This window comes from Anas platyrhynchos, chromosome 1, assembly GCF_047663525.1.
Source record: "Anas platyrhynchos isolate ZD024472 breed Pekin duck chromosome 1, IASCAAS_PekinDuck_T2T, whole genome shotgun sequence".
Taxonomy (NCBI): domain Eukaryota; kingdom Metazoa; phylum Chordata; class Aves; order Anseriformes; family Anatidae; genus Anas; species Anas platyrhynchos.
Window position 1 is genome coordinate 144,559,785 of NC_092587.1, and position 26,365 is coordinate 144,586,149.

Sequence of the window (26,365 nt, forward strand, 5' to 3'; positions counted from 1 at the left end):
AGCCAAGACCTACACTTGAGAGTTTGTACCGAGAAGCAGCTCAAGGTTTTCTGATGGAGCAAATGGCACCATTTTGTACTGTACCTGAAGAGGCAACGGGTAGGATGGATACGTAGAAATAGTGGCAGCAGAAGGACAAAACCCAGCATACGTCAGGATCTGCTGGGCAGGATTGTACAGGATCTGAGGAGGAGGTGCAGCACTGAAAGCAATTTGGGACATAGGTACCTGTTGAGCACGGAAAACAACAATTTATTAGCACAGTGCAGAGGGGTCTGGGGCAGGAACCAGTCCCAACAGAAGTGACTAACAGCTAACAACTTCCTATTTTCCAGCATAACGCCAGTACTACAAAATAAATAAATAAATAAAAATAAGTGACAGACATAATGAGGAGAGGGTGTATCTGGAGTGAATTTTCTGGCCAGAATTACACTGCTATTTTAATCTTCTTCCCTCGGAAAGGAAAAAAAAAAAAAAAAAAAAAAAAAAAAAGACTACTGGTGCTTCCCTAGCACCAGTTACAGAAGCTCTGGCAGGGCTCCAGACCAGAGACACCCTGAAAAGCACAGCATACAGCTTTGACCGCCTCGTCTTACCCACTCCAGCAACCCTTCCTTCACCCTTTGCTGCAGACTCTTCCCAATAGCAACTACCTGATGCCCTCGTGTCTTTTCCCACCACTTTTCCTACACAGATCTGTCCAGACCACTTGTTTGTCTTTCACAGCTTCTTCTCACTTGTGAAATGGAGTTTTCTGCTGGCTTTCCAATACCGCTCCCTACATGCATATCTCATTTCTACTGCACAAAATTAGGATTGTCATCTGTATCAGAGTTGAATCGACTCCTTGACCATATCTCGTGGCTCTAGTGGCATGTCCCTTGACCACAATGTGAGATAAAATTTGCAGGAGGAAGTAATAGCTCATTTTAAACCAACCAATAAAATTAGGAAAAAACAAACAACAAAACAACAACAACCAAAAAAGCACAAACAAAACAGAAGGTTGAACGTGACGGGGGACTTGTGTTCCTAAAACCCTGTGCTACATAACCATTTGTGAAGGACAGCAGAGCTCTGTGAACGATTTTCGTGACCCTCTGCTTTGCAAACTGAGACAAATTCAGTGGTTTCTCTCAGTGGTTTCTCTCCGCTCTGTTGATTTTTATTAGCAGATTCCTTCACATGAGAGCATGGAATTCTCTTTTTATTGAAATAATAAAAGTTGGTGGTTGCAAGACACATACTGAAAGCAGCTGCCAGGATTTTTTTGGCATTTCCTCTCAGACTTATCTGTGAGAGACATGAACCACTGTGTCCTTCAGAGATAGCGCACACGTCGTGGTTGAGGCAGGGGTGCATTTGTTGTGTTTTTACATGGAAAATGGCATCTAGGTCACTGATGTACCACACGAGGTTAAAGCAGAAGGCCTAATTCGTGTGAGAAGGAAAATCTCTCAGTTTTGAGGTACTCTCTCAAAACACTTCCCTTCTATCTGCCCTGCAGGGTGAGTATGGTGGGAAGAAAGAGAGAAACTGCCTTTCAGACAGCCGTAGCAAGAAGGAGCTCATGAGATTGCCTCAGATCCAAAAGCTTCAGGCCAGCAACATGGCTCGCCCGGGCTGGGGCAGGACCAGCAACCAACGTGTCCTTCCTTGGAGGAGGGAGGCTCTGGAGCAGCCGTATCCCTCTGGCTACGGACATAAGGCAAGAAACACTTGTTTTGCACAACATGAAATACAGATGCCTGGTCTGAATCTGCTACCAACTTTCTGCTCTGGACCTCTAAGGTGTCTCTGTCCTTCCAGGAATGCCTCTAAATCCTTTCACATTCTCTCCACCAATAACAGGAACACTCTCCCATTGCTAAGGACAAACATCACAACAGTCCTAATAGACAGATTTGGGGAGTCAGCCACTCTAAACCCACTCATCGAGCATCTTATTATCAGACTATCTGGTCTCAGCCTGGAGCCAGTAATGACTTGCAGGTATTCATAGAATTACAGAATCAGTAGGGTTGGAAGAGAGCTCCAAGATCACCTGGTCCCACCACCTCCCTACCACCAGTGTCACCACCAAACCATGTCCCCAAGCACCAGGCCCAACCTCTCCTTGCACACTCCCAGGGACGGTGACTCCACCACCTCCCTGGGCAACCCGTCCCAGTGCCTGACTGCTCTTTCTGAGCAGAAATGTCTCCTCATTGCCAGCCTGAACCTCCCCTGGTGCAACCTGAGGCCATTCCCTCTGGTCCTATACCAGGTATTCTAGTAGTGGTACTACGTTTAATTAATCATCTAAAACACAAGGGTAGGTGGAGATGTTTTAAACCAACACATGCACCCAAGTCAAAGAGATGAGCTGTTAACTGGCCTGGAAGCACTGTCAGTGTAGGCATCTCCAGCCGGGGAGCAGCTCCACACAACAAATTTAACAGCAAATTGCAACCTTAGTTGCGGGAGTGCTAAGATACGAACAAGTGGAAAGTAGCTCGATGATTAGGGGTTTATTTCATTTTCTTTACTTTTGAGCAGGGTGAAGGAAGAGGAAAGGAGAGATAGGAATGATATTTCATCTGTCCGCATTCCCCTGAGGACTCTGAGGAGGAAACTAATTTAATAAAATAATAATAATAATAATAAAAAGCCAGCATACTCCTCCAGGACCAGAGGTCACTCTGATTACTGCAACCCTAAACTCAGGGCAGGCAGATTCCTTGGCAAGGTGTGTCAGGAAAACATCTCCAAGTCATCAGCTGAATACCAGGGCAGGGAAGAGAGATTTGAGATTAACTCTTTGTACTAGCAAGTGATTTTTTTCATGCACTTTACCTCTCACATAAGAAATGATCAGGGCTTTTCACCGTTTTGGACACTCCTATTTCCATTACGTCTTAACCTGCCTTTTGTTAAAGGTGAATTTAAGATTGTATCCAGGCTCATGGCAGATCTGGAGAGGAAGGTACCATCACAAACACCGCAGCTCCCCCAGCAGATCACAGGGGACAGCCCCACAGGTGACCCAGGGGCCACCACGAGCTGATACCCTGGGCTCAGGGAAGGATGACGGGTTTCCCACTAAGCCAGCACTACTCTCTGGCACACAGCAAAGCCACGGCAAGCATGCCAAGGTCTGCACTGAATTTGTCACAAGGAAGAAACACACAACAACCAAAACAACATTTATTTTTTTTTTCTGTCCAGGAAACATGATGGATTTAGAAGCAACTGTGCTGTTTTGCAAACTCTCTTCCTTGCAGCATGTTTTGGCTGCCAGCATTCCCAGAGATAAACATGCTGTTTTTTTTGTTTGAATAGTCAGCCGGCCTTGTGTTTTCTGGAAGTCAACCTCAGAGCAATGCCCTGAGGCATTTCAATGGGCTTTAAAGCTCCCCCTGGAAAATGCCAGTGAGCATATCTGTGGGAAGGTGACATCCTGAAAGAAAGTGAAAATTGTTCTCCCACACATTTCAAAGCTTTTTCTTATTTCAGTCCCCTGCCCCCTTCTCTCTCCCTTCTGTTTGATGTTTTCTTGCCCTCCCCTCCTCTCCCCCCACACTTTTCCCAAGAATTACTCTGTTAGTAATGAAAGCAAGCAGCAGATCAACAAAACAGTCATGGTACATACCTCAAAAGGACCCTGAAAAAGCAAAGGAGCAAGAAATGGTCATTGGATTGCTTTTAATAACACTGTCACAAACATAGCATGGTTCCTGTGCTAAGCTAATTGACACAAATTCATCCTTCCCCTTAGGCTAGTGAGTTGTTTTTGTTTTTTGTTTTTTTCCCCAATACTGCTGCAGAGGTCTTATTAAACAACTTATTCAGATCAGGTTTTAGGTTGGAGCCTCAGCAGACTCACGCCAGCCAAGTCCAGGGGGAAGCTGCTGCAAATTGCTTGCATGGCTTTTTGCCACTTGGTTGGAGGACCCAGAGCTCGACCTGGGACTCTGCTTCCCAGCACGGGGAATGCACCAGGTCACCGAGACCCCACCAGGTCACAGAGACTCCAGTTCTCCCAGGACATCCTCACAGCACCGAGATCTGCTTGGGTTTGAGCTCACCCTGCTACAAAGCGAATGTTTGCAACTTAACAAAGGTGAATTTCAGGTAAAGGCCATGAAGAGGAGACTGCTCTGTGTGGAGGAGCGCTGCAAAGATGCTGGGTGGGCAGAGCAAGCCCTGGATGTCCTCCAGTCTGACCGGGTCCTTGGCGGCCAGCTCGAAGCAGCCCCTCTCCTTTAGTCTGTCCCCAGTGCACATCACCCTCAGCTCTCCTCCTTTCTCTTCCCTGCTCCATCCCTCTCTTCTTTCCTTTCACCTTTCTTTCTATTTAATTCTCCCCCCTCTGAACAGTCACCTGAAACACCATGGAACTAAGAGGACATCTGTTGCTCTTACACCTCCCCTCTGCTCCTGCGTTTCAGCCCCATCCCTGCACCTCTGCCTGCTTTAGTTTGGAAGCTCTCTGGGGGAATAAATACCATCTATTCTTCTGAGAGCTAGAAAATTGGGAGCCCCTTGGCTCTCTGCCCCTCCTGGCACAAACTTTTCTGACTGCCACAGCGTTTATCAGTGTGGCACAGGGAGCAGTCAGAGAGTGGCGCTCCTTAGTGCAACAGCAGAGGATTCACGTGACCCAAATACAACTGTTCAAATAAAAACTTGACAGCTCCTTCAGAGTTAATCCCCATTCTTGGAAAAAAAGAGCTGCACAAATGGGCACACCTGGGACCTGCGCTTTACGTTCCCTACAGACTAGCATGCTTTAAGCCTGTGCTGGCCCCCATGTCCAGTGCTGAATTAGAAGAAAAAAGATGTCAGTAAGTGAAGGGCCAGCATCTGTTCATGCAGACGCCTTTTTTTTTCCCCTCCACTCATGTATTGACCAGGCCTGACCTACTTAGCTGCGAGCAGCTGGCAACTGCTTAGCCTAAATATGCGACTGCAGACTCCCAGACCACACAGGAAACATGTTTAAAGTGCCTCCTTTGTACACTCACGCTTCCTTGGCTTTCTAACTTGCCTGATAACGTCAACAAGCACGGAAGTCACTACAGAAGGCAGAAGACCATGAGCCTTACCATGTCTTTAAAGGCCCCGAGAATGGCTGCCGTGATAATCCCCAGGAACAACCCGATGATGTTGAGGACCGTGGAGGACCACAGCAGCCTGTAGAGGTGAACCACGTCCTGGCAGCTGCTCACACCGAGAAATTCGTAGTAGCTGGAGGACTGCTCTGAGCTGAAAGGGAACGCAGACGGGGTCATGAAATAAAGAGCATGAGGATCGGAGTCCCTCCTGCTTAGTTTTCTCTCTGGCAAAGGACATCATCCATACTCCCACCTATCTGACCATTTGGTTATGGTGTCTGCAGTTCCAAATTAACAGATGCAACTTACTGCAGTATACAGATGTGCCTTTCAACTATGGGTTGTACTATCCAGAAAACTTTATTTCTGTATATTTCTACACTGCAATGGTTACTGTAAATCAGGCATGTCGTGAAGTCAATCCTCATTACCTCGCTGACAGTGAGAAATATTCTACTCCAAAATGTAAGAAGTTTCCTGCAGTTCTTCCCAGCACCTGTCTTAGTGCTGGCCCACTAATGAGCTCCCAGAGCAGCTGGAAAAGAGCTGGAAAGATTTGTTAAATGCTAGGTCTGGTTTTGCACTGTTAAGAAAGTGCCATCAGATTATGGTGGAAAGCAGAAGCGAGCGGTTTGTGGAATATTTTTCTGTTCCCCCCTCCCCAGCAGGTGGGGCAGGAGTGGGAAGGGTGGTTAGGGAAAGCTCTGCAGAGGTAGCAGTATGGAGAAACCCACAACACTTCTGGGTAGGACCAAGCCAAGCACGGGAATTTCTGGAAATGTCAAATCATTTGTTGTGGGATATGGTTCTGGCACGGTGGATTTGCTATTGTCAAGTTCACTTGGGCTCTCCTACACGAGCCCAGACGTCACTTCACTAAATAAAGCCACAGCTCCAGCTGCCATCAGGCTGAGGGTGTCTGAGTTGCAACCCTGCCTGTGTACTGGCCTGTTGTATGGCTGACACCAAGTCACTTACTGTGACCGTGACATCCTCCAGCTTCTCTTTGTCCATCCTAGGAATTGGAATTGCTGAGTCTGTAAAGCAGTGAGACTGCTTCTCTACTCTGGATTTGTCCCTGCCTGTCCCATAAGGTCTTGCTGTCCACTGAGGATTGCTTACACTGGCAGAACACACCTTTAATTATATCATTAAACACTGTCACAGCCATAATAAGTCTCTGATGTTTCCAACAAACCCAATGTATTAGAAAATTGGCACTGAGGAGATGGAGGAGGAGGGTTCATGCAATCATAGAACCATTCAGGTTGGAAAAGACCTCCAAGGTCATCTAGTCCAACCTTTAAACTAGGACTGAAGTCCACCACTAAACCATCCTACTAAATTCTATATCTGAACATTTCTTGAAGACCTGCAGGGATAGTCACTCAACCACTTCCAATGTTGCACAACTCTTTTGGTAAAGAAATTTCTCCTAATATCCAACCTAAATGTCCCCTGGCGCAACTTGAGGCCATTTCCCCCCATCTTGTCACTTGGTGCTTGGGAGAAGAGCCCAATCCCCATCTTGCTAGGGATTCCTGTTCTCTCCTCATTGCTACCTTATACTTCAAGCAAGAGTTTCAGTCAATTTATTTGATAACTCTGAATGCTTTCACCCCTTTAAGACTCCTTTTCTGTGCTGGGTTGGCCTGTTTTAATTCATTCCACAGAGCTGCACTCACCTCGTGTCTGTGTGCCTGAGCAATATTCACAGAAGACTTCCTCTAGTCCTGAATTTAAATTTACTTCTCTAATTTAGTTAGGATATGGGCAAAAACTACTCTTTCAAGCGGAAACCTTGTGTTTTATTTCATAGTGCCAGCCTCATTCTCATACACCAAAAACATTCGTGTCCTGTAGCATGCTAGCCAAAGTTTACAGAGGACTGAGGTTTTTCAGGACTGGTGGCATGTGAAAAGGAGGAAGAAAAAAAAAAACAAACACCAGGAGACATAGGAAGGAAGAAAGATGGGAAATACACAGAGGAAAAGGAAGAAGAGGGACTGTGGGTCAACGAGAGGGTTAGAAAGGTTGCACGGGGGTGCATGATGGATGATACTGAGCCCACAGGGAGTGAGTCAGGCAGAAGCTCAACCCTGGGAAATTCTCTCCAGCCTCTTGTTTATGGCAAAACATGATGATGTTTGCAGTTGAAATCTCTGTGTTCCAGGTGGCCAGTCAGCTGTGTGAGTTCATTTCATCCATCTTCCACATTACAAACCCGCGGGCTTGGCTGTGATGTAGTTTTCCTAACCGCCCTTGTACTCCTGATAAATCACTGCATGGCAACCCCATGCTAACCTTCTGCTGGTCTTTGTAAGCATACCCAGACATTTCCTCACTTCTTATCTCCTGGCTTCTCATGCTTTAGTAATGATGAAGTCAAGTGGACAGCTTCAGGAAACACTCACAAGGCCTTCTGTATCTACACTGGCAACTTAGTGAAAATCCATGTATCTAGAGGCTATTGCTAACAAAAGAGCCCTGCGTTTGTCTGCCACATGATCTCTCTGTAAGGACACCTATGTTCCTATTTTTTTTGTCTCGGGTAGAGTTTGGTAGAAAATAAATGGTTAATTAAATCTAATGAGAAAACTTGACTGCAAGATCACCAGTAAATCTTGACAGGGCTATGCCTGAGTGGTTCTTTCATAACACACCAAAAAGCTTATTGAACAACACACAGGTACTTACTTCTCACAGTTGTACAGGTCACAGCAATAGCACGTGTTGCTCTTTACTTTCAGCTGGCACTTGCTGTTTAAGGTATAACACGTCACCTGCCAAAGAGAAGAGACTGACTTCTAATCTCAGCATTTCAGCACAGCATTCAAGTCATCCTACTGACCCCAAGAAGCAGCACCAGGTTTTATGGGCTGTTGTGTTGGCTGGATGGTGTGCCAGGGCTGCTGGAGTTTTCAGTTTCACTGCTCCATGCTATTTTGAAGACCAAGAGTCCACAGCAGATCCCTACAGCTGTGACACTGGCACCATGGATCTTGAGGGATACATTACGGCAAGCCACTGTAGCAGATAAGAACCCCACTCCATTATAGTGGGGAACTGGGCAAAAATGCCAATTTTCTGAGCAGCTTCTGGTAAATGGGAGCTCTTTCCTTTTAGTACCATCCTCCTGAAGAAGGAAGTAAGAATAACAACAGCAACAATCTCCAAACCCACAAACAAAACCACTCAGGAAAGATCCAAGCACTCCAGCAAGTAATTACCATTTACAGAGGCTCTTGGATATAAAACTTCAAAAGATTGATTTGTGTGAGCAGGAATTACAGGGACTAGATGTTGGAACAATAAGGGTAGATACACATAAGCCACTCTCCACACAGACAAGAAATCATGTTAATGAATCCTTAGGTGTGGTTAGGATATAGCACTTCTATGTTGCACTATAGACCAACTGAAATATTTTATATGCAATGTTTTGTTTTGTTTTCTGAGATTTTTAGTTTACCGAGTTTGAAATCCTGGAGAACTGTCACATTTTAAAAGCATTTTAAAAGGACAGCAAACACATTCTTGCTATAGTTTTTATTTTGATAGAAAGAACGTGCTGTAACAACTGAGAGGTATTTTGCTTAAAAAATGCATATAAAGCACATTATTGAACAGAAAATTCCTCACAACGAAAGAGTAGATGTAGCTTGCTTAAGAATACATGCCTGCCTTTGAAAAGCATCTGTCAGCCAGTCATTCTCACTCCTGCTGTGCCATGAATGCATTCCTCTGTGAGACAGTACCCAAAGATGTTACACCACATTTCTCAGCTCCCAGCTTTTGGATCTGTGCATCCTTTTTAGTGTGAAAACAGCCACTGGCTATGTGCCTATACTCCTCACGTCTTTGTTCCAGGCAGAAAAAAAAAGTCTTACACACAGCACCTGAGAAATTTCATCTTGCTGCTGGTCTCAGACTTGCTACAGTTGTTGTCCTCAGCATGACTTGTTTGAGCAGTGGCAGTGAGAGGGTGATAAAGCTAAAAAGAAGTTAAAGTGATGCCTCAGGATTGTTTTGCAGCCCAGGACAAGGCTATACATATGGTTAGTTAGTCTCCAATACAAATCAGCTGTTCTAACCCCAAACTGAAATTAGGTTACGAAAGGATGGTTCCAATCTGAGTTGCAATCCAGAACTGGAGTTCACAGCCTATGTCCCACTTGTCACAAGAGTATCTCAACCTGAGGCATGACCTAATTTCATTAACCTCCTCCTCTTGTGTTTGAACGTACTGTAATTTCACACAAGGGCTTTGCTGACCTGAAGGCATAATCAGCTGTAGCCTTCCTCAGCCCAAGCTGCAATTTACTGCAGGAGAAGAGGACACCAATGTCAACGATTGTGTCAGACTAATCAACATCCAGCTCAGAAGTGACTGAAATATCACATGGCTATTTCATAAAGCATTCTGAAAACTGATCCTGGAGCAGACCACACCAATGTACCTGCTGCCAAAGATATTTTGTTGGGATGCTCTAGTCCTTTTGTACTGAGTGGAACATAAGGCCTTGGTTTTGACCCTCTGTATTGGGTCAAAATGGCCTAGGACCCCCACAGAGGGAGCTCAGCAAGATCTTAGACATGTTTTCAGCTGCTTCTAGGCTGCAAGACATACTGAATTTTTGGCCAAGGGAGTTACTGTAGTTGTCTATTTTTATCACTGCATTTTTAAAACATGCAAAGAGCAAGACACTCCTTTTTAGGAGATCAGTGGATAAACCAAAATAAACAAATTGCTGTGTGGTGTGAGCAAGGATGGTGGAAACAGGCCATTTGTGGGTATCCTGCATGTCAAGACCTATTTTTTTCATTTCAGTGACCACACATTTCGCTTTTTCAGGTTCTGGCTGTTTGTGCCTTGTCTATCCCCTCAGCACAATTGAAGAGATGTTCTCACCTCATAGTGATTGCAATAAAATCAAATTGCTTCTGTTATCAGCAAAGGAAAGAACTGAAAACAAGACTCCATGAGTGATGGTGATCAAAAGGAAACTCACACTCAGTAAACAATCTGCCTTCCTGCTTAGGTGATCGCCTGGACTGCAGAGCACGTCCCCTGCTCACCAGCTGGCTAACTTCAGGAAAGCAAAAGCCAAGTTCAAATGCCATGGGTCATTGACTCTGAATTAGCACATGCTGACTCTAGATCAGTGGACAAGCAGACAGGAATGTTATTACAAGCTAGATACACTTTAAAAAGATAGGTTTGTAGGGGAATTTTTGCCCAGAATAGAGACGGGAGTTCAGGGTGCCCAATCTTGAGACATCGTCTGTATCTGCAGAGCCGGGGGAAGCTGCCTGGCCAGAAGCCCAAGGCTGGGGTCACCTGCAGGGAAATGTGCTCGCTGTGACCCCAGCTATGCACTTTAATTAGAGGAATCAGAAGCATTCCTTGGGCCACGTCTCCGTCTGAATGCACATGAACACTATACAAGAGGACAGAGTACAGGAAAGCGTGTTGTCACTGACCCTGGCTTGGTTTGGGTAGGTCTTTAAGCAAGGAGGTCACTGAAACATTTTTGTCACGCATTTTCTGGAACCAACAACAGGGTGCCCGAGCAGTGAGATTTAAGCAGTGTTAGCCTGGCGATGGACCTTGCTAACCTGTCTAGAATTATTAACAGCAACATTCCCCACATGCTTTTTCACAGCAACGGGAGGAATGGTGATGAAGGACATCTGGCTTCTTGCAAGTTATACGAGTGTTTGTTTTCCATCCCGTTCTGCCTGATTTCCTTTTCACTCCCACCAATTTACCATAATAGCCAAATGAAAAATAGGAGAAGAAACTAAATCTGGACTTCTCAGGAGGCCAGCCGTTCGGGTATGGGCACTTTTCCTACCATGTTAATGTCCTTGCGATAATAAAAAGCTGCACACAAACCACTGACATTCTTGGCCTGTGCTGGATAAATATAGAGAATATTTGAAGCCTTCTGGGCAATGCAGATAGACTCTTCTAGATATTTCCTATACCACTTGAAGTCAACAAAACCCTCCTTAGAGAACGATGCCGGTGTGATAAATACATTCCAGACAGCTATTAAACAGTATGGATGGACTAGGAATTGTTCCAGTCCCGGTGTAGTGTGCTGGGCGCAGACATTGATGATGACTCAAAACCTCACTGGTTGTAATGATTTGCAATATTTGGAGGCTTGGACAGGCAAGGAATCACTTGTGGGAGGAAAAAACAGTTGGGTTTCCATCAACCCATGGCTGACATGCACAGAGACACTCTCAAATAGCTGCCTCCCTCCTCCCCAGCCCCTCAATATACTACAGAAATGAACGTGTGATGAGGTGACTTTGCTTACCTCTGTCTGGTAGGCATCATACAGGAATCCTACTCCGCTCGAATAAAACTGGCACCTTCTGTTATACAAAGGTCTGGGTTCCTGTAGAGAGAAAAACAGCCAAAGTACTCGGTCTGGGGGAAGTTTGAAGGCGTCATGTCCCGTGTCCCCTTGCCAGATGTTTACAGCCCTGCAGAGCTGGAGCCAAAGCGGACAGCCGGGTAAGCAGCTCGCACACTCCAGCGCTGGCCCCTTTCCAGAAAGGATCTCCTCAGGGTTACATTTTCCTTCCTCACTCTGCCACTAAGCTATGTGAGTATCACTTAATTTTCTCTATCCCAGTCACCCTTTTTGAGAGGACGTCACCCCTCTAATTAAATACTTCCTTCCCCAATGTTGAATAGCATTGCTCTGTGAGAACTGTCCAGTCAATCTTTTTCTTGGTACAGTTTCTTACCCAGCACAAAGAATTACTTTGATGGGACTTTCTTTTAAAGGATTTCAACAATGTCCACAGTGACAACAGGGTAAAGCACCTAACACTTTGAGCATTCTGCTTACTACATACACTTCAAAACAAGGAATAGTGAAGAAATGAAGGCATTCAGAGAAGTAATTTGCAATAAATTTGCTTCTGCCTACTTCTCCATTTATGATTATTGCAAAAGATGCATTAATTGCTCACAATTTATATTTCAAGTTGGGACAGTTTCCAAAAACTGATATAAAGGAAGGACTCAATGAAATATCCTTGTCTAGATGGAAGATGTGTGTTTCTGAACTTGGGGAATGGCCCCTGTAAGGCCAGAGGGTGCACGCCTCAGCCAATTTCAGGACCTCACCATATTTGTCTAGGGAGCGTTTAATGGTTGAAGAGTTCTCTGTGATAAGCTGTATCTCCCAAAGCAAAGTGTGGGAGTAACTTATGTTGTTGAAGAAGTCTTTTTCAAGTTTTTGTCACTTATATAGTCCTTGATCATGATCTATGCCTTCAAAGCACTCAAATGCCACTGCCAATAGTCAGTCAGATCAATGCCAAGAGAGAAGATGGAAATTCACTATCTGCCATTTCTTCTTTCTACACTAATTTTCAAGCAAGGGAATACTTCAAATTTTAGCAGAAAGCTGTGTTGATTAACTTTCACTGCATCAGCATGAGCTTTAAAACTTTTTGACCCATCCAGGACTAACCCAGGAACTGCAGAAAGAGCTTCACTACTTAAGATCACTTCTCAGTATTCGATGTTTGTTAGATAATGAAGTGTGAACTGTACAAATCTGTTGACCCAAAATACATAACCAGTAAAAAAGCAGAGCTCGGCAGGAATGCAGGCAAGTCAATAAATAAAGGTCATCCATCAACTTGTTTGCCTTTCTGATTTTTCTGGCAAACCTAAGAAAGTTTGGACACCAACTATGAAGGGTTAGGGAAAGGTTAGCTTCCTGTATCCAAAATATTTATTTGTATCACACAAGTATAAGAAAAAAATGCATTAGTAACTCTTTTTTTCTCTAGAGACAAAGTAAATATCACACAAACAGCATGCCATGTCTTGAACTAGGACAGCATTTTTCTACAGGCCTGGGAAAGCATTAGGCTTCAGCCATGACTTCGAGGGACAGATCTGGTTGGGAGGTCTGACAGGATGCAGTTTCTCGGTCAGCACAGCAAGCATGGGATCAGCCAAAGGCTGTGCGCTTTTTTTTTTTTTTTTTCTTAATCATTATTATTATTTTTTTTTTTTTCATAGAGAACCATCCATCCTCCAGCACTGATTCACCTATTGAATGGGGATGAAATCAGGATGAAATGAGAGAAAAGTGGGCAGTAGAAATGTCTTTTTCTACCAAAAGAAGCAAATCCATGAAAAACATGTCTGTCATATTCATATCAACAACAAGCTTCGATTTTATCCTGGAAGATTCTGGAAGGGGAAAATGGTCAAGAGCATGGGGGCCCAGGTGGTCCTGTTGATGAGAAGAATGGCTTGAGGAGGACAGGATGGATCTAGTGGGTCAACAACTGCTTGTGCATCTGGAGTTGGCAACATGAATTTCACTTTCACGGCCATGGAACCATCTTCAACAACCAAGGGTTGCTTGGAAGAATCAGGACATCAATACATCTTTACGCACAGTCATGGCAGACGTGTACATCCCTTCATCCACCCAACTGTGAGAAGCAAGCCTGCTGTGCTGCTATAGCCAGCTTCCTACATCCATCCTGTTCTTCTAAATGCATCCGTATGTGACGTCAGCCTGGTGATCCCAAATCAAAATAAATGAATGATGAGTGTGTAAAAATAACAAAGGTTAGATAACATTGACTTTATTCAGACACCCGCAGAACTCAACGCCTAAAGCATGTAGCTTTTAAATACAGGCACACTGGGGATACCGAAAGGCTGACGTGTTAAAAGCTTCAATTTGATTTCCATGTCTCAGATGTGCTACAGTTTGTCTGACTACTAAAGCACTTATATGAATAAGACACCACACAGACATTAAAAAGTGTTTAAAAAATATCCAACAGCATGTCACGCTGCATTAGCACCCAGTGGATTTTATTGGCCTCTTTAAAAACAGAGCCAAATGAGACATGTTTCAAAGCTATGAAAGAATTCATGATGGGACTGCTCACATGGACTGCTCATAAAAGACTTTGTACTTTCATATTTCTCATTACAGACAGTGTATGAAAATAGGATAGCCACCAGTATTTGATTCTACTGCTCAGAGCAACACTGGTACAGACAGAGCTACTTTTCTATGCTATACTATATATAAGTGCACATACTATATGTAAGTTTATATATAGATCTATCTGCTTTTCACAGTGGCTTTGAAGCATACAGCAACAATATTCTCTAATATCATTACTTATTACTATATATAAATAAATAAATGTAAATGAAACTACATTTTCTAAAGTTAAACTGATGGAAGTTTGACCATAGTTGCCTATTTTATATATATATATATGCATATATATATATACACACACAGATATTCATACATAAAATAAAAATATCATTAGCATATAACAAAAAATACCTAAATATGCATACACAGAGCAGAAAAGGTGCCTACCACTCGTATAAACATCAATGAACAAACCCAAGCTTGCAGCTAAATTTCTGTACGGATTTCTTCCTCTTTGGCCAGCCTACTGGTGATTGAGCTCTGTGTACTCCAGCAGAGTTTTAATTTGCAGATCTTTCCAGCCTGCCCGTTTCCAGTTAAAAGGAGTTACTCAAAGAAGCAGAGAAGGGGAATATGTTATTAATCATGTATTAATAAATTAATGTTAGTGGGAAGCATTGCACAGCTCTAGCTCAAAACTGTTTAAGGAAGATGCTGGTAAAATATGGTCATGTAATACACTGCGCTAGGAAATAATTTTGAACTTGTGGCACTCTATGAAAACTTGATGCACTGAAATAAAAAGAAGGCTTGCTGCTGAATTCAGCAGAAACAGGATTTGGCTTCAGTGCTATATTAAAATCAGGCTACTGAAGAACACCCATGCGCCTCTGCAATTTGACTGTCACGGCTCCTACAAGGCCTACCGCTGCTATTTTCAGAGTTATCAAAAGAAATCTGGACACCCAGTTATTCCCTGTAATTTCAGGGAAATCAAAATTGCTCAGTCTTGAACCCGACAGAGAAAACTGTAGCTCTCCCTGATATTTTTGCATGTTTTTTATTTCCATATTTGCTTGCATGTACAGTAGAACCTGGGAGTGATAAACAGACAGATAAGAAGGAAGGCTTTACGCCAAGAAAGAGAAGATTAGGTCCAAATATAGAGGGGTTTGTTTTCATTGGTAGCCTTCTTTTAAGAGCATACAATAAATAAATAAAAAATCTGATGGTGAGAGCATTGCAATACATTATTTGTGTAAGGAAAGTACTCTATGAACAGCATCTTTGGGGAACTTGATAGAATGTCTTTGGGGGGAGAGGTTGTGTGGGTTTTAAGTGAGGTATGGAAAGTAGATTTTTCTATTCCAGTTTTTGTTTCCTTGGAGAACACACATATTTTGGATAACATAAGGAAAATTCCACCTCCCTTATGCTTAAAACCGCTTTCTGAAAAGGGAGATATAGCATAAATTGGACTGACTGCAATTTATGCCACACTTTACATACACAAAATATAATCTTGCTAAGAATCCACTGAAATAATGACAGAGAGAGGGCTGTTTTTTTTCCAATGATGGTATTTATTTAGTCTTAACTTCCATGGCTACATCGATAGAAGCGTAGATTAATCATTGCCAGGGGCTGTTCCCAGGCCTGAAACTTGATCGTGTAGCCCAATAACTTGCTAGAATTGGGCCTGCGATAACTTTGGCCTAGGCAAGCTATCACTCTTCCAAAACAATTTCTGGGCCTGGTTTGACATCAGTGTGGGCCAAGAACCATTCCCAATAAGCAATTTGGACATTGCCATGTTGTTTGTGACTCTAAGAGACTTTAACAGTAAGGACGTGGGCTTTACCACACCAGTTGGCCTGGGGACCACAAAATGCTCCCAGGCACATTTGAAAGACTAGTATAAAGAAAACTGATGAGTCCGAAATCAGACTGAGGTTTTCAGTGGTTCATTAACTTGAAGTTTCTTATTTTCTATTTGTTCCTAATACATTTTTTGCAGGTCCTTTTCATCCACAGCACAGCTAGCAGCGAACAGGAGAAGGAGCTGCCAAGATTTTTCAAGTTTTATCCTAAACACAAACCAAAACGCAGTTCTTCAGTGCCAGCTCAGCCCTGTGCCAGCAGCTGGGTGTACTGGAGATTATCACTCCCTTCAGGATCAGGCTCTCTGCAAGCTTTATGGAAGCAGACATGTAAATACGAACAAACAGATGTTACTAGCAACCAGCTCTTATGCTTTTCTGGAGAGCAAGATGGAGCGTAAGTATCTGTCCGCCTCACACTGCCTCTCTGTAGAACTATTTCTCAGTCTTTCAACAACATTCCCAACAAGATGGGTGTCTTCTGAGTAGGACCATGGCTAGGAGATCCCAAGGATTCCCATGAATGATCAGTATAAGTATCTTTGTGCTTTCATTCATTCATAAAATAATTTTTGCTTATTTTTTAAACATTATGACTAGCTTCCATACAGGCTGTGACAAGGTGGACATTAAGGAACATCTTACGACAGCGAGAGGGTATCACCTGCAAGAAACAAAACATCTTATAGGTGCTCCTGAGCCTTGCAACTCCCATACGACACACACAATTACACCTCCTGAAATAAGACACAAGGGTTTTTTTCACTGTTGTTTTCAGATTTTACTAATTGGCAGCTAAATATGCAATTCGTTTTTCAGTTTGCAGTTTCTGAAGCAGAAGAGGTGTTCAGAAAACAACTTATCTTGCATAATTTCACTATTTTAAGAGAAGGACAGAAATAATAACCCTCTCCCCACCAGACTCTTCAATTCTAAATATTAAATCCACATCAGCTGATAGAAAACAAACTAATTACCATAACCATTTTAAACCAGTTAGCTTCTTATAGACCTGTATCCTCTCTTCTGCTTGAAAAAAATGTGCCCCTTCAGTGCTGGGGATGCTAAGGAGGCTGGTACTTGAACCAGCCACAGCATCTCCATCTCTCTCACATTCACTAAAAAAATAAAAACACATAATAAATTGGCTGTAAGCATGTACAAACCCCCAGGTTAAAAAATAAATAAATAAATAAATAAATAATAACCCTGAAAGGAAAGCCAGATGCTATAAAACAAAGCTTTGAGCACTATGGAAAGATGTCTGAAAGACAGCAACTGTAAAGAAAATTTTGTACCTTTATTTTTATTATTTTTTTTTTTAAATGAAAGGAAGTAAATTGGGAAAGTACAACCAATTATGGGAAACAAATGAACTCTATATTTCCTACCTGTTTCATATTTTGAATACGCACAGTGAGTCTCTCCTAGAATTATTAACAGCTTTTGTTTTCATTGCCACCAAGCTCATCATCAGCTTCTTGAACCCAAATGTCAGTGTAATTTTACTTCATCAAGTGGGACTCCCAATCTTGGCCGTTTCTGCATTTCAGCAGTTCTCCTCCCCTGTGATATCAGTGCTTGCTTCCTATTTTTTCTTCTCTGTTTTGTCCTCTTGGGAGCATCATCTCGACTAACAACATAGAAAGTCCCAGGCTGTCAAGGAGTATCCGGTGCACACTGGCTGGGATTTGGAAGGGTGAGCACAGAGACAAAGAGCCAGCTATTTCTGGACTCCCACAGACTGACTTCTGTGCACCAGCCTAGCCTTGAGGTTATGCTACTGCCCAAGGGCTGCAATGGACTGGAGCATCAGGAACAAAAGGTTTTCCTTCTGTCCAGACTGTACCACTACTGTAACAAGACATTTGTGATCTCCTAGTGCAAATAACACATTCCCAGTTTTGTTTAATGCTTTGGATGCAGTCAGGTCAGTATTTGTTGAAATACTTTGAGTGATGCCACGCCACGATGGCAATGCTGTGAGCTTCACTGCAGACTGTACTCACCACTTACTCTGTCTCGTGCTTCTCTGTCTGCCTTGCATGAACTTAACTTAGGAGCTAAGCTTCTTCCAGAAATGCTGGGCTCCAGTCTAGGGTCCTTGCCTGTCTCGTCTGCTATTCAGAAATAATCCGACTCCAGTGCTGAAAATAGGAAAAGCAGCTGGCATGGCTGAAACACATCTTTACTCTCACAAACTAGATTTATTTCATGCTGTGCTTCCCAGGGGCTCTTTTTAGGCTTTCTATTTAATTTGAAAGACTAGATGCTACAGAATTCTCTTCTTTTAATGCCTAGGAGCACTAGATATTCACATTCAGCTCTTTCAAACCAGCGAGCACTCAGAATACCTATATACCGTCATGGTTGAAAAATACACATACATGGTTGAAAACACATACGTGGATCTATCTCACTTTGGTTTTCCTCTGTGATTTTTGTTCCACTTTAAATGCTTTGTACTGGTAGCCTCAGTTGCACTGTTCTTTATTTGGGAAAGTTTCTGAGCTGGCAGTACTGCTGCAGTTGAATAAATAGCCTTCAGATACTGGAGCTGATCCACTGCTAGATGATGTGCACAGACAGGTCTGCTCCATACAGATACAGTTCTGTTAGGAGGGGTTAAATCCTCTCCAAACAGTTTTTTGTTGTTGTTGCTATTTTAAAGACTCTCAATACAAGTAAGAGAAGCAAGAGCTGACATCCCTGCACATCGCCGTGGAGGTTCAGCAGCTCGGGTGCTGATGCATGTCAGTGGTGGCAGGCAGAAAAGAGGTGTGTGCAAACCTCTGTGTCATCACAAGTGGTTGCTCTGGCTGTGCTGGAGAGCTGGGGCCACACAAGACTCCAAGGAGGAAGACAACTCCTACCTTCCTACGCCAGATCTGTGATAAATCCAAGCCTGACACTAGAATAGGGCTGCTTTTCTGTAGTTGTGCTGTATCCAATGTGTCTCAGGATGAGGCTGCAGACCTTCCAATGATACCTGCAAGAGCTCCTTTGCACAGTTTAAAACTTAGATTTACCAATGGCTTTCGCACAAGTTTCTAATGATGCAATTAGCTGATATTATTCAAAGCCGTAATTTTAGTTATTGCTTGATGGGGTTAGATATTTAATTACTTGTTATAGCTGATTACTTACATTGATTACATTACCTCAATTATAGGGTTTGTAATGTGAACTGATTGTTCTGCCTTGATTAAAATGATGTTGTGTCATGTAAGTAATTAACTTTTCCACAAGAAAGCAAGGGCTGTTTATTCTGCTTCTGGTAATGTAACTCAGATATGTGAAATACAACTCATCTCCTTCCCTTTCCTTTAAAGCTTTTAGTATATATAACAAATATCTGAATCTTTAAGTATACTACTGCGGGAAATGGCATTTTGCCAGACACTAACCTCTACACATCTGAAATGCCAAATACCTTGCTGACTGAAACGTAGGGTTTTTTTACATTTATAATACTTTTTTGGATTTATTTATTTATTTATTTATTTTACTTTAAAGAGAAGGAAAAGAGGCTGCATTAAATGCACTATTTGAACAGTGTATATATTGAATATACACATATTCAAATAAAATGTTTGAGGCTTAATCAATGTTGCATAGGAACACTGTTGCTTTTAATTTTCAGGGCATGGCACACCACTGATAGGGACCTCTAAATAACCCCATTAAAATCTAAGTAATCTAATAACAAATTTATGTCTATGGGTGTTTATGCCCAGCAATTTGCCATCAAAGCTCCCTCTCATCTCTGTAAAGGGAAGTCCCCCTGCTGGCACTCATCACAGCACACAAGGGGCCAGGCTGAAAGGGTCCACCCAAATGGATGGGACTGCAGGACCAGAGCCCAAAATTTAAGAAAGTTAAAAGTCCATGCAAGATGCCCCAGGAGGAATGGAAAGACAGAAGTTACAAAATCAAGATGGTCTAAACAATTAGTGTGAAATGGTTCATGCACACCCTGATTGTTCAGGCACGATGAGCCTATCTCCATGGGCTTGTCATTTTGAAGCTTGCATGCACTTCAGAAGATCTGAGATGTTCAAATACATGGTGCTCAGTGCTCCAGAGGCAAAAAACCCTGCTGGATATAGTGGTAAATGAGAGCATGGAGAGAACTGCATGGTGGCATACACACAAGTTGATTACAGGCAGGTTCTGTAACATTTTTTTAGAGCTATGATAGTTTTAAAGCATTATACACGTATAGATAAGCAAATTTTTTTAAAACTTGAATTTCTCATATAAGACTAAATAAATGTATTAGAAGTGTGAACTTTCATAACTCACAACCTTGGTGTGACAGGGCAAAACTACAGAATACCTGGAAACCTGGTTATCAACACTATTTGCAGCTCGACAATCATCCACCCACAGAGAACAATTCCTGCTACATGATATTATTATTCATATTAATCATGGTTTCTTCTTAAAAATGAAACAAACAAAACCTCTGGCCTTTTGAAACCTTTTGCAAGGGCAAAATGCAGCATACACTTAAATACCCTAAATTTTTTAAATAAATAATAATTAAATATATATTTATTTTTTTAATTTAAGGACTTCTACATGCTTTGCTTTGCTAATTCAGATCAATGTGAATAAATGGCACATTTTACTTTGTTCACTCCACGAGATTTTGCACAGAGCAATTCAAAGCACTGGTCTTTTGACAAACGACTGGAAAAAAAAAAGCCAAGTATTATTGTTCCAGTCTGAACTCTGCAGGTGGTTACTACCTCTTCCCTCTATCCCCTCTATCTATCTTTCTAGCAGCTTTACTTTTTTTTTTCTTTTTTATTTTATTTTATTTTTTTTTCCCCAGAATAGAAACATCTGCTGATAGTCTAGAAACATTTTTGAGAATAGGAAACAATGAAGGGAATTCTCTTCTGCTGGCAGCCCATAAGGGTGAAGTAGATGATGCTTTTCAGAGCAGACTGCAAACCCTTTGCCCCAGGCACCACCTTTCATAGGACTGAATTGTAATTAACCTGCTTTGTATGCCTTGCATAAATTCCAGCATGGCTACTGCTTTATAAGGAAGGCTAAAGATGGAAGTAGACAGTAAATCTCCCTTGATTCAAGCTGTTGATTCTACTTTACTAAACAAATTCCACCCAGAATTGAATTTTGGATGTCTAGGAGACAAGGAGCACTTTACAGATGCAGAAGACTATAACCTATGGAAACAAGAATATGAACGGCATTTTAAACATGGATCAAATCCTGCTCAATTCCCTCTGTTTTTGCAGAATGTTTAAATGCGGGCTGTTAGATCTCAAGAAGGGGAGGCAGTGGAGCAAGGTCTGTGTCCACCGTGGGCTAGAAGAAGCTGCACTAGTCCTTGTTTTCCTCAATAGTGAAGGCTTTTGTCCTGTTCTGTGGTGCAGAAGATGAAGAGCTGGGAGGCCTGAGGGAGCTTGCTCTCTGGTCCTGTCCTGGGGCTGCAGAAAAGAAGGAGGAGACCACACTGTAGATCTAGAGAGATGCTGCTAGGAAAGGGACCAGGAATCTCTCTTTTTTTCCATCCCATTGACAGGAGAATTGCTCTTTGGCATCCAAACACAACGTATGTGCTGGCTAAAGGTTCAGACATTTGTATGTGGTTGACACAATGCCAACTGCTCTCCCTCAGGAAAACAAGTCACAGCAGGGAAGAAAATGTGATTCTTAAGAATTTGCAACTCAGCTAAACTTGAAAGGAATTTCAGGGAAAAAAAAGAAAAAAGAGCTGTATAACCAGAGGGCTTTATCCCTGCCAATATGAGAGGCTCTGCAAACTAGAGGGAGTTCTCCAAAGAAAGGCTTGTAATTATTTTTCTTGCTGAAAAATATCTGGCAACCAAATTAAAGTACCCTACCAGCTCCTATGTGATATCAATGTATTCAGGCTGTATGCATAGTACTTACCTGACCAAAAATGGAGGAACATCAGACTGCAGATTCTTGAGAAATATACCCTGAAGCCTTCCCCTGTCCCTTATTCAGTGTAAGCTCTTTGTGTTCTAGCCTAGAAAACATTTGCTGGATGACAGTTTGGCTGACAAGCCCTTGTATGCATCCAACATACTCCTCACTGGGTTGTCTTGTGTGTTATCTGATACCTGAGGAATGGTGATTTTAGTAGAGATACTAGTTCAGTTACGGTCATGTCAAAGATTATGTTTCCTTTGCAGATTTGAAATCCAGAAAACCTGAATCAGAAATTCTGACCAGTGCTTTCAGCTGTTTTTAATCTGTGAACCCTGAAATATCTTTCACCAAGGAGCAGGTCCTGGCAACAAGAGTTTTTACCTGACCATAAAAATACTCCACAGGACCCTTCTTTTAAGACCTTGCTCTAGAATGACCTTCTGAAAGAGTAATTTTGCTCCAAGATATCTGCATCAAGTTAATAAATTCTGGATAAATTTCATGAGATCATGTAAAAAGAAACTTGGGATTTAAAGATGTCAATGATCAAGAAATTTACATACCTTTGACAAAGCTGTTTCCATAGTTTACTACCATCAAACCAGTGTCTACTTCATGGTTTCAATCTATTTAACTCTGATTTCAGCTCCATACTCTTAATTGTGCTTTTGTGTGAGACTAAAGAGCCCTCTGTTATCAGAAAACCTTTAATTATATAGATACCATATAGAGGCCAAGACCAATCTGAACTCCTTCCAAGATGATAATGCCTTTTGTGACACACAGAGAAACACAAGAGCTGGAGTCAGCAATCTAGCAATACTCCCACAGGCTATACTTATATTGCCAAACAAAATCCAGGGACTGATTTTTGGTCCTGAGTTCAAATAGCCCCATTGTGGTGTAAATGCCTGAAGCATTATAATACCAAAACACACCTCCATCCCAAAAGCTACCCGCCTCCAAGGTGCGACCACCCCTCACTGAGCATGCGCTCTGAATTTCTCGGAGCCTATTACTTTAAACGGAGACGGGAAAACTTTACACCAATCATAACTAAGATATGCTTGACTAGAGCCACTCAAGCTCCACCTAAAAGATAGAAAATAATATAAATTGGCCCAAGAGAGAGGGGATGTTAGGGAAGATACCATCGTCAGGGGAGATACCATCCCGAGGACATACAACATCCTTAGGACCTCCTGACTCCTGGGATCAGTCGACGGGCTGAGCCTCTCTTCCCCCCCCATTGGGACGCCTTTGGGTGAGATCTGAATATTTGCTTATAAATCTCTATAGAGTCTTTAATCCTTTTAACGCGTTTATTTCTAGGCTGTGACACCTGTAACACCTATAACATCTGTAACACTTATAACATCTATAACATCTGTAACACCTATAACATCTATAACATCTGTAACACCTATAACACCTGTATAACATCTGTAACACCTATAACACCTGTGTATTTCATGCATACTAGCTTGCTTTTGCAGATAGTCACTATCACCGGCAATCCAAAAGAACCTGATTATCTGTTGCTGTAATAAACCATACTTGATTGCATTGTGATAGCTCTCATTAATGCAACTAGGGTGAGGGTGGTTATCCGTGATAGTTCAGTGTTCTGAATATAGCCAGACCCCCAGAGGGTTAATGCATTTTTGGTGAATGTCCGAACGGACCCCCAGTTTTGGTGAATGTCCGACTGGTTCAGTACTCTGAATCCAACCGGGCCCGTAACGGTTAATCAGCTACACCCCTTTAACACGACACCCATCCACACTGCTCAGTCCCATGCAGCTTAGCATTACCCCTCTAGAGCAGATTCGTTTTCAAGAGAGCTTGGGGGGGTGGTCTGAAACAGAGCTGCAGTGGCAGCAGGCCATTAGGCAGGGTTTTAGTGCTTCAATTTATTCCATAGACATGGCCACTAATATCTCACAAAATACCTGTCTTTACAGGTAACTCAGCTTCCTCTTGCAGTACAACACCACCCTGGGAGATGACTTTGCATTTAGATTCTTTACCAAATTGATGTCTAAACCTTCCTTAGACCTACTGCTTTCCACTTTTCCTGTGGCTGCATCCTCGAGCTAGATGTTCTTTTTCTTTGCTTTGATCATTGTGTGTTGACTGAAAATATTTGCTAAGAAAAAAGGCATCCCAAAAGGCCTCCTTTCCCAGGAAAGTTCTTCTGACATACTAACCTACAAGAGCACCAGTGTAACTATGGTTGCTGTGGGGGAGATCTTTACCTGAAAGGAACTGATTTTGCTTGTTGAGTATGTGCCAGAGCAGACAGCAATGTAGGAATTCCAGGCTCTGCTATGGCTGGAAGGGTACAGACAACTGTAGATATCTGTAACTCAGGCCAGGGCTCTTCAAATTAAGTTGGAGACCTATCCAGCATGAGGAGCTCTACCATCTGAATTGTGATGTTCAAACAAGAGTATTTGTCCTTTGATTTAAGGCATATTCAATCGCATTTTGATGCATGAACATAACTGTTATACCAATGTGGTCATCTTACAGCACAAAAGAGAAGTCTTGGAAGAATGGCTCAAGCTGGCTGCAAGAGTCCTCCTTTGCTCCAATCTCTAACTTAAGTCCATAAAAAAAGAATAAATTTCCCCTTATAATTAATTGGTACTACAGGAACACAGTCAGCACTTTCCAGCTCAATGTCAGATGCAAGGTCTAATACTGAAGTGAATAAATACTGTGGGGTAGATGACCATTGGCTTCAAAACGTGCAGAATACAAACTTAAGCACTTTGTATTTAAGAAGTTAACCAATACAATATTTTTTACCTTGGTGGACCACCAATGTAAACATCTGTACTGAACTAATGCTGGTTTTCAGTTAGAAATTATTAGAGCTCACTCCACTAAAAAAAAACAAAAACACACCTCTATGGTATATTCTATTCTATGCTATTATATTAATGAGTCATACAAGATGGAAATGGAATTAAAAGTAATTAGCTGTAATTTTGCCTCATGTAGCAGCATGGAGAAAGTAAAATGCATTTAGTGTTCTTCTCCAGAGAAGCTAGCTAACTTAATTGTGATAAGAAATTACTTATTCTTTGAGTTGAGCTTTCTACCGCCAGTTGTCAAGGTAACAACTTCATTAGACATGAAATACAGCTATTTGTTTGTTGTTGTTGTTGTTTTTCTTTAAATTAAAGGTCAACAGAGATGTTCAGAACATTTTAGATGGCTTTTTAAGAGATCTGCAGAACCTGGCTTGAAGCGTGCAAGGCATTGGTGTAGGCATGCAGGTAAGGCGTGTTGCAAGCCGAGTTTCTGTAATCTGCACAACTTCAAAGATGAGGAAAAGACTGAAATTCTCGGCCATTGTACGTACAACCACCAGATGGTGCCATCAATTCTTGAGTGCACACACGCAGCATCAGCCTTGTCTGTCGGGAAGCAGCAGGGAACCAGTAGCTTGGTGCTGTGTGGGCATCCCTGCCTGGGCTTCTGGTTTAGACTCATGGAATAGCCTGAGTTGGAAGGGACCCACAAGGACCATCGAGTCCAGCTCCTGGATCTACACAGGACCACCCAAAAATCAAACCATATTTCTGAGAGTGCTGTCCAACGCTTATTGAACTCAAAAAGCAGAAATCATCAGATCTTTATGTAATTTCAGAGTGTACTTCTTTGACTAACCAATGTCCCGAGCAGAGACCTCCCAATGTTTGATTTTCAGTCACCACTGAATTCATTGCTTCCAACCTGGTTGTACACTGGATTTAAGCTGAACCAAATGAACACTACAGCCAGAAGACCTGGTCCTGTCCTCCCTCCATTCTCAGCTTTGCCTTCCAACCCTTGCCTTGGGTTGCCACTGACTGCTGTGTGTCTGCCTGATAAACTGGATGGAGGGCCCATCCAAATGAGCCAACCTAGCAGGACAAACACACATGGTGAGCCTTCTCTTCAGGCAGGCTCCTAAGTTTTAGTACAGGAGGAGAGGCAGAAACATGAAAGCAGGGGGAGGTGGATGCATCTTTTTTACAGCTACCTTACTTAAAATCTCACAACTTTTTGACTTCAGACAGCTAACCTGAGCTACAGTACTCGGTACTGTATACTCGGTAGCTAAATATGCTGACGTTGCAGCCAGGCAATCTAGTCTCACTGCCACCCACTGTCCTCCATGGCCATGGTGATTCAATCTAAAGCCATAACATGCCACGTAACAGTATTTTACACATGCTTTCTGTGAGAAAATAGCAATGCCCATCTCCCTGATTTGGGTACGTGGCTGTAGTGCAGAAAGCAGAGAGAACATAGTGGCCAGCAGCAATGTGTTTGTGTCCAGACCCCACAGCTGGAGCTCAGCAGTCCCAGGCAGCCCATGTGCTGACCCACACGGATGTGTGTAGACGTCAGGACCGTCACACTGTGACTGCCAACAATTCAAAGCAGAGGGATGGAGGCTGCTTGGCTCCAGAAGGGCAGCCAGTGCCCCCAGGGGAAAAAGGGT

General features: G+C 42.6%; 1 protein-coding gene across 6 annotated transcripts in view; it reads right to left on the bottom strand.

Annotated features, from left to right (window-relative positions):
- The window catches only part of TMEM255B (transmembrane protein 255B), a 63,994-nt gene that overhangs the window by 5,343 nt on the left and 32,286 nt on the right, over positions 1-26,365 (bottom strand). For 5 of the 6 annotated variants that reach the window (XR_005262845.2, XR_005262846.2, XM_038173306.2 and 2 more), the window contains exons 5-9: positions 11,432-11,512; positions 7,797-7,882; positions 5,091-5,250; positions 3,635-3,646; positions 85-228 (exon numbers count right to left, since the gene is read on the bottom strand). Coding sequence is in view for 4 of the 6 variants with exons in the window: in XM_038173306.2 (XP_038029234.1) it covers positions 85-228; positions 3,635-3,646; positions 5,091-5,250; positions 7,797-7,882; positions 11,432-11,512 (483 nt within the window). In the remaining 2 variants the exon portion in view is untranslated. The remainder of the gene's footprint in view (positions 1-84; positions 229-3,634; positions 3,647-5,090; positions 5,251-7,796; positions 7,883-11,431; positions 11,513-26,365) is intronic. The other variant, XM_038173307.2, reaches the window with a different exon arrangement.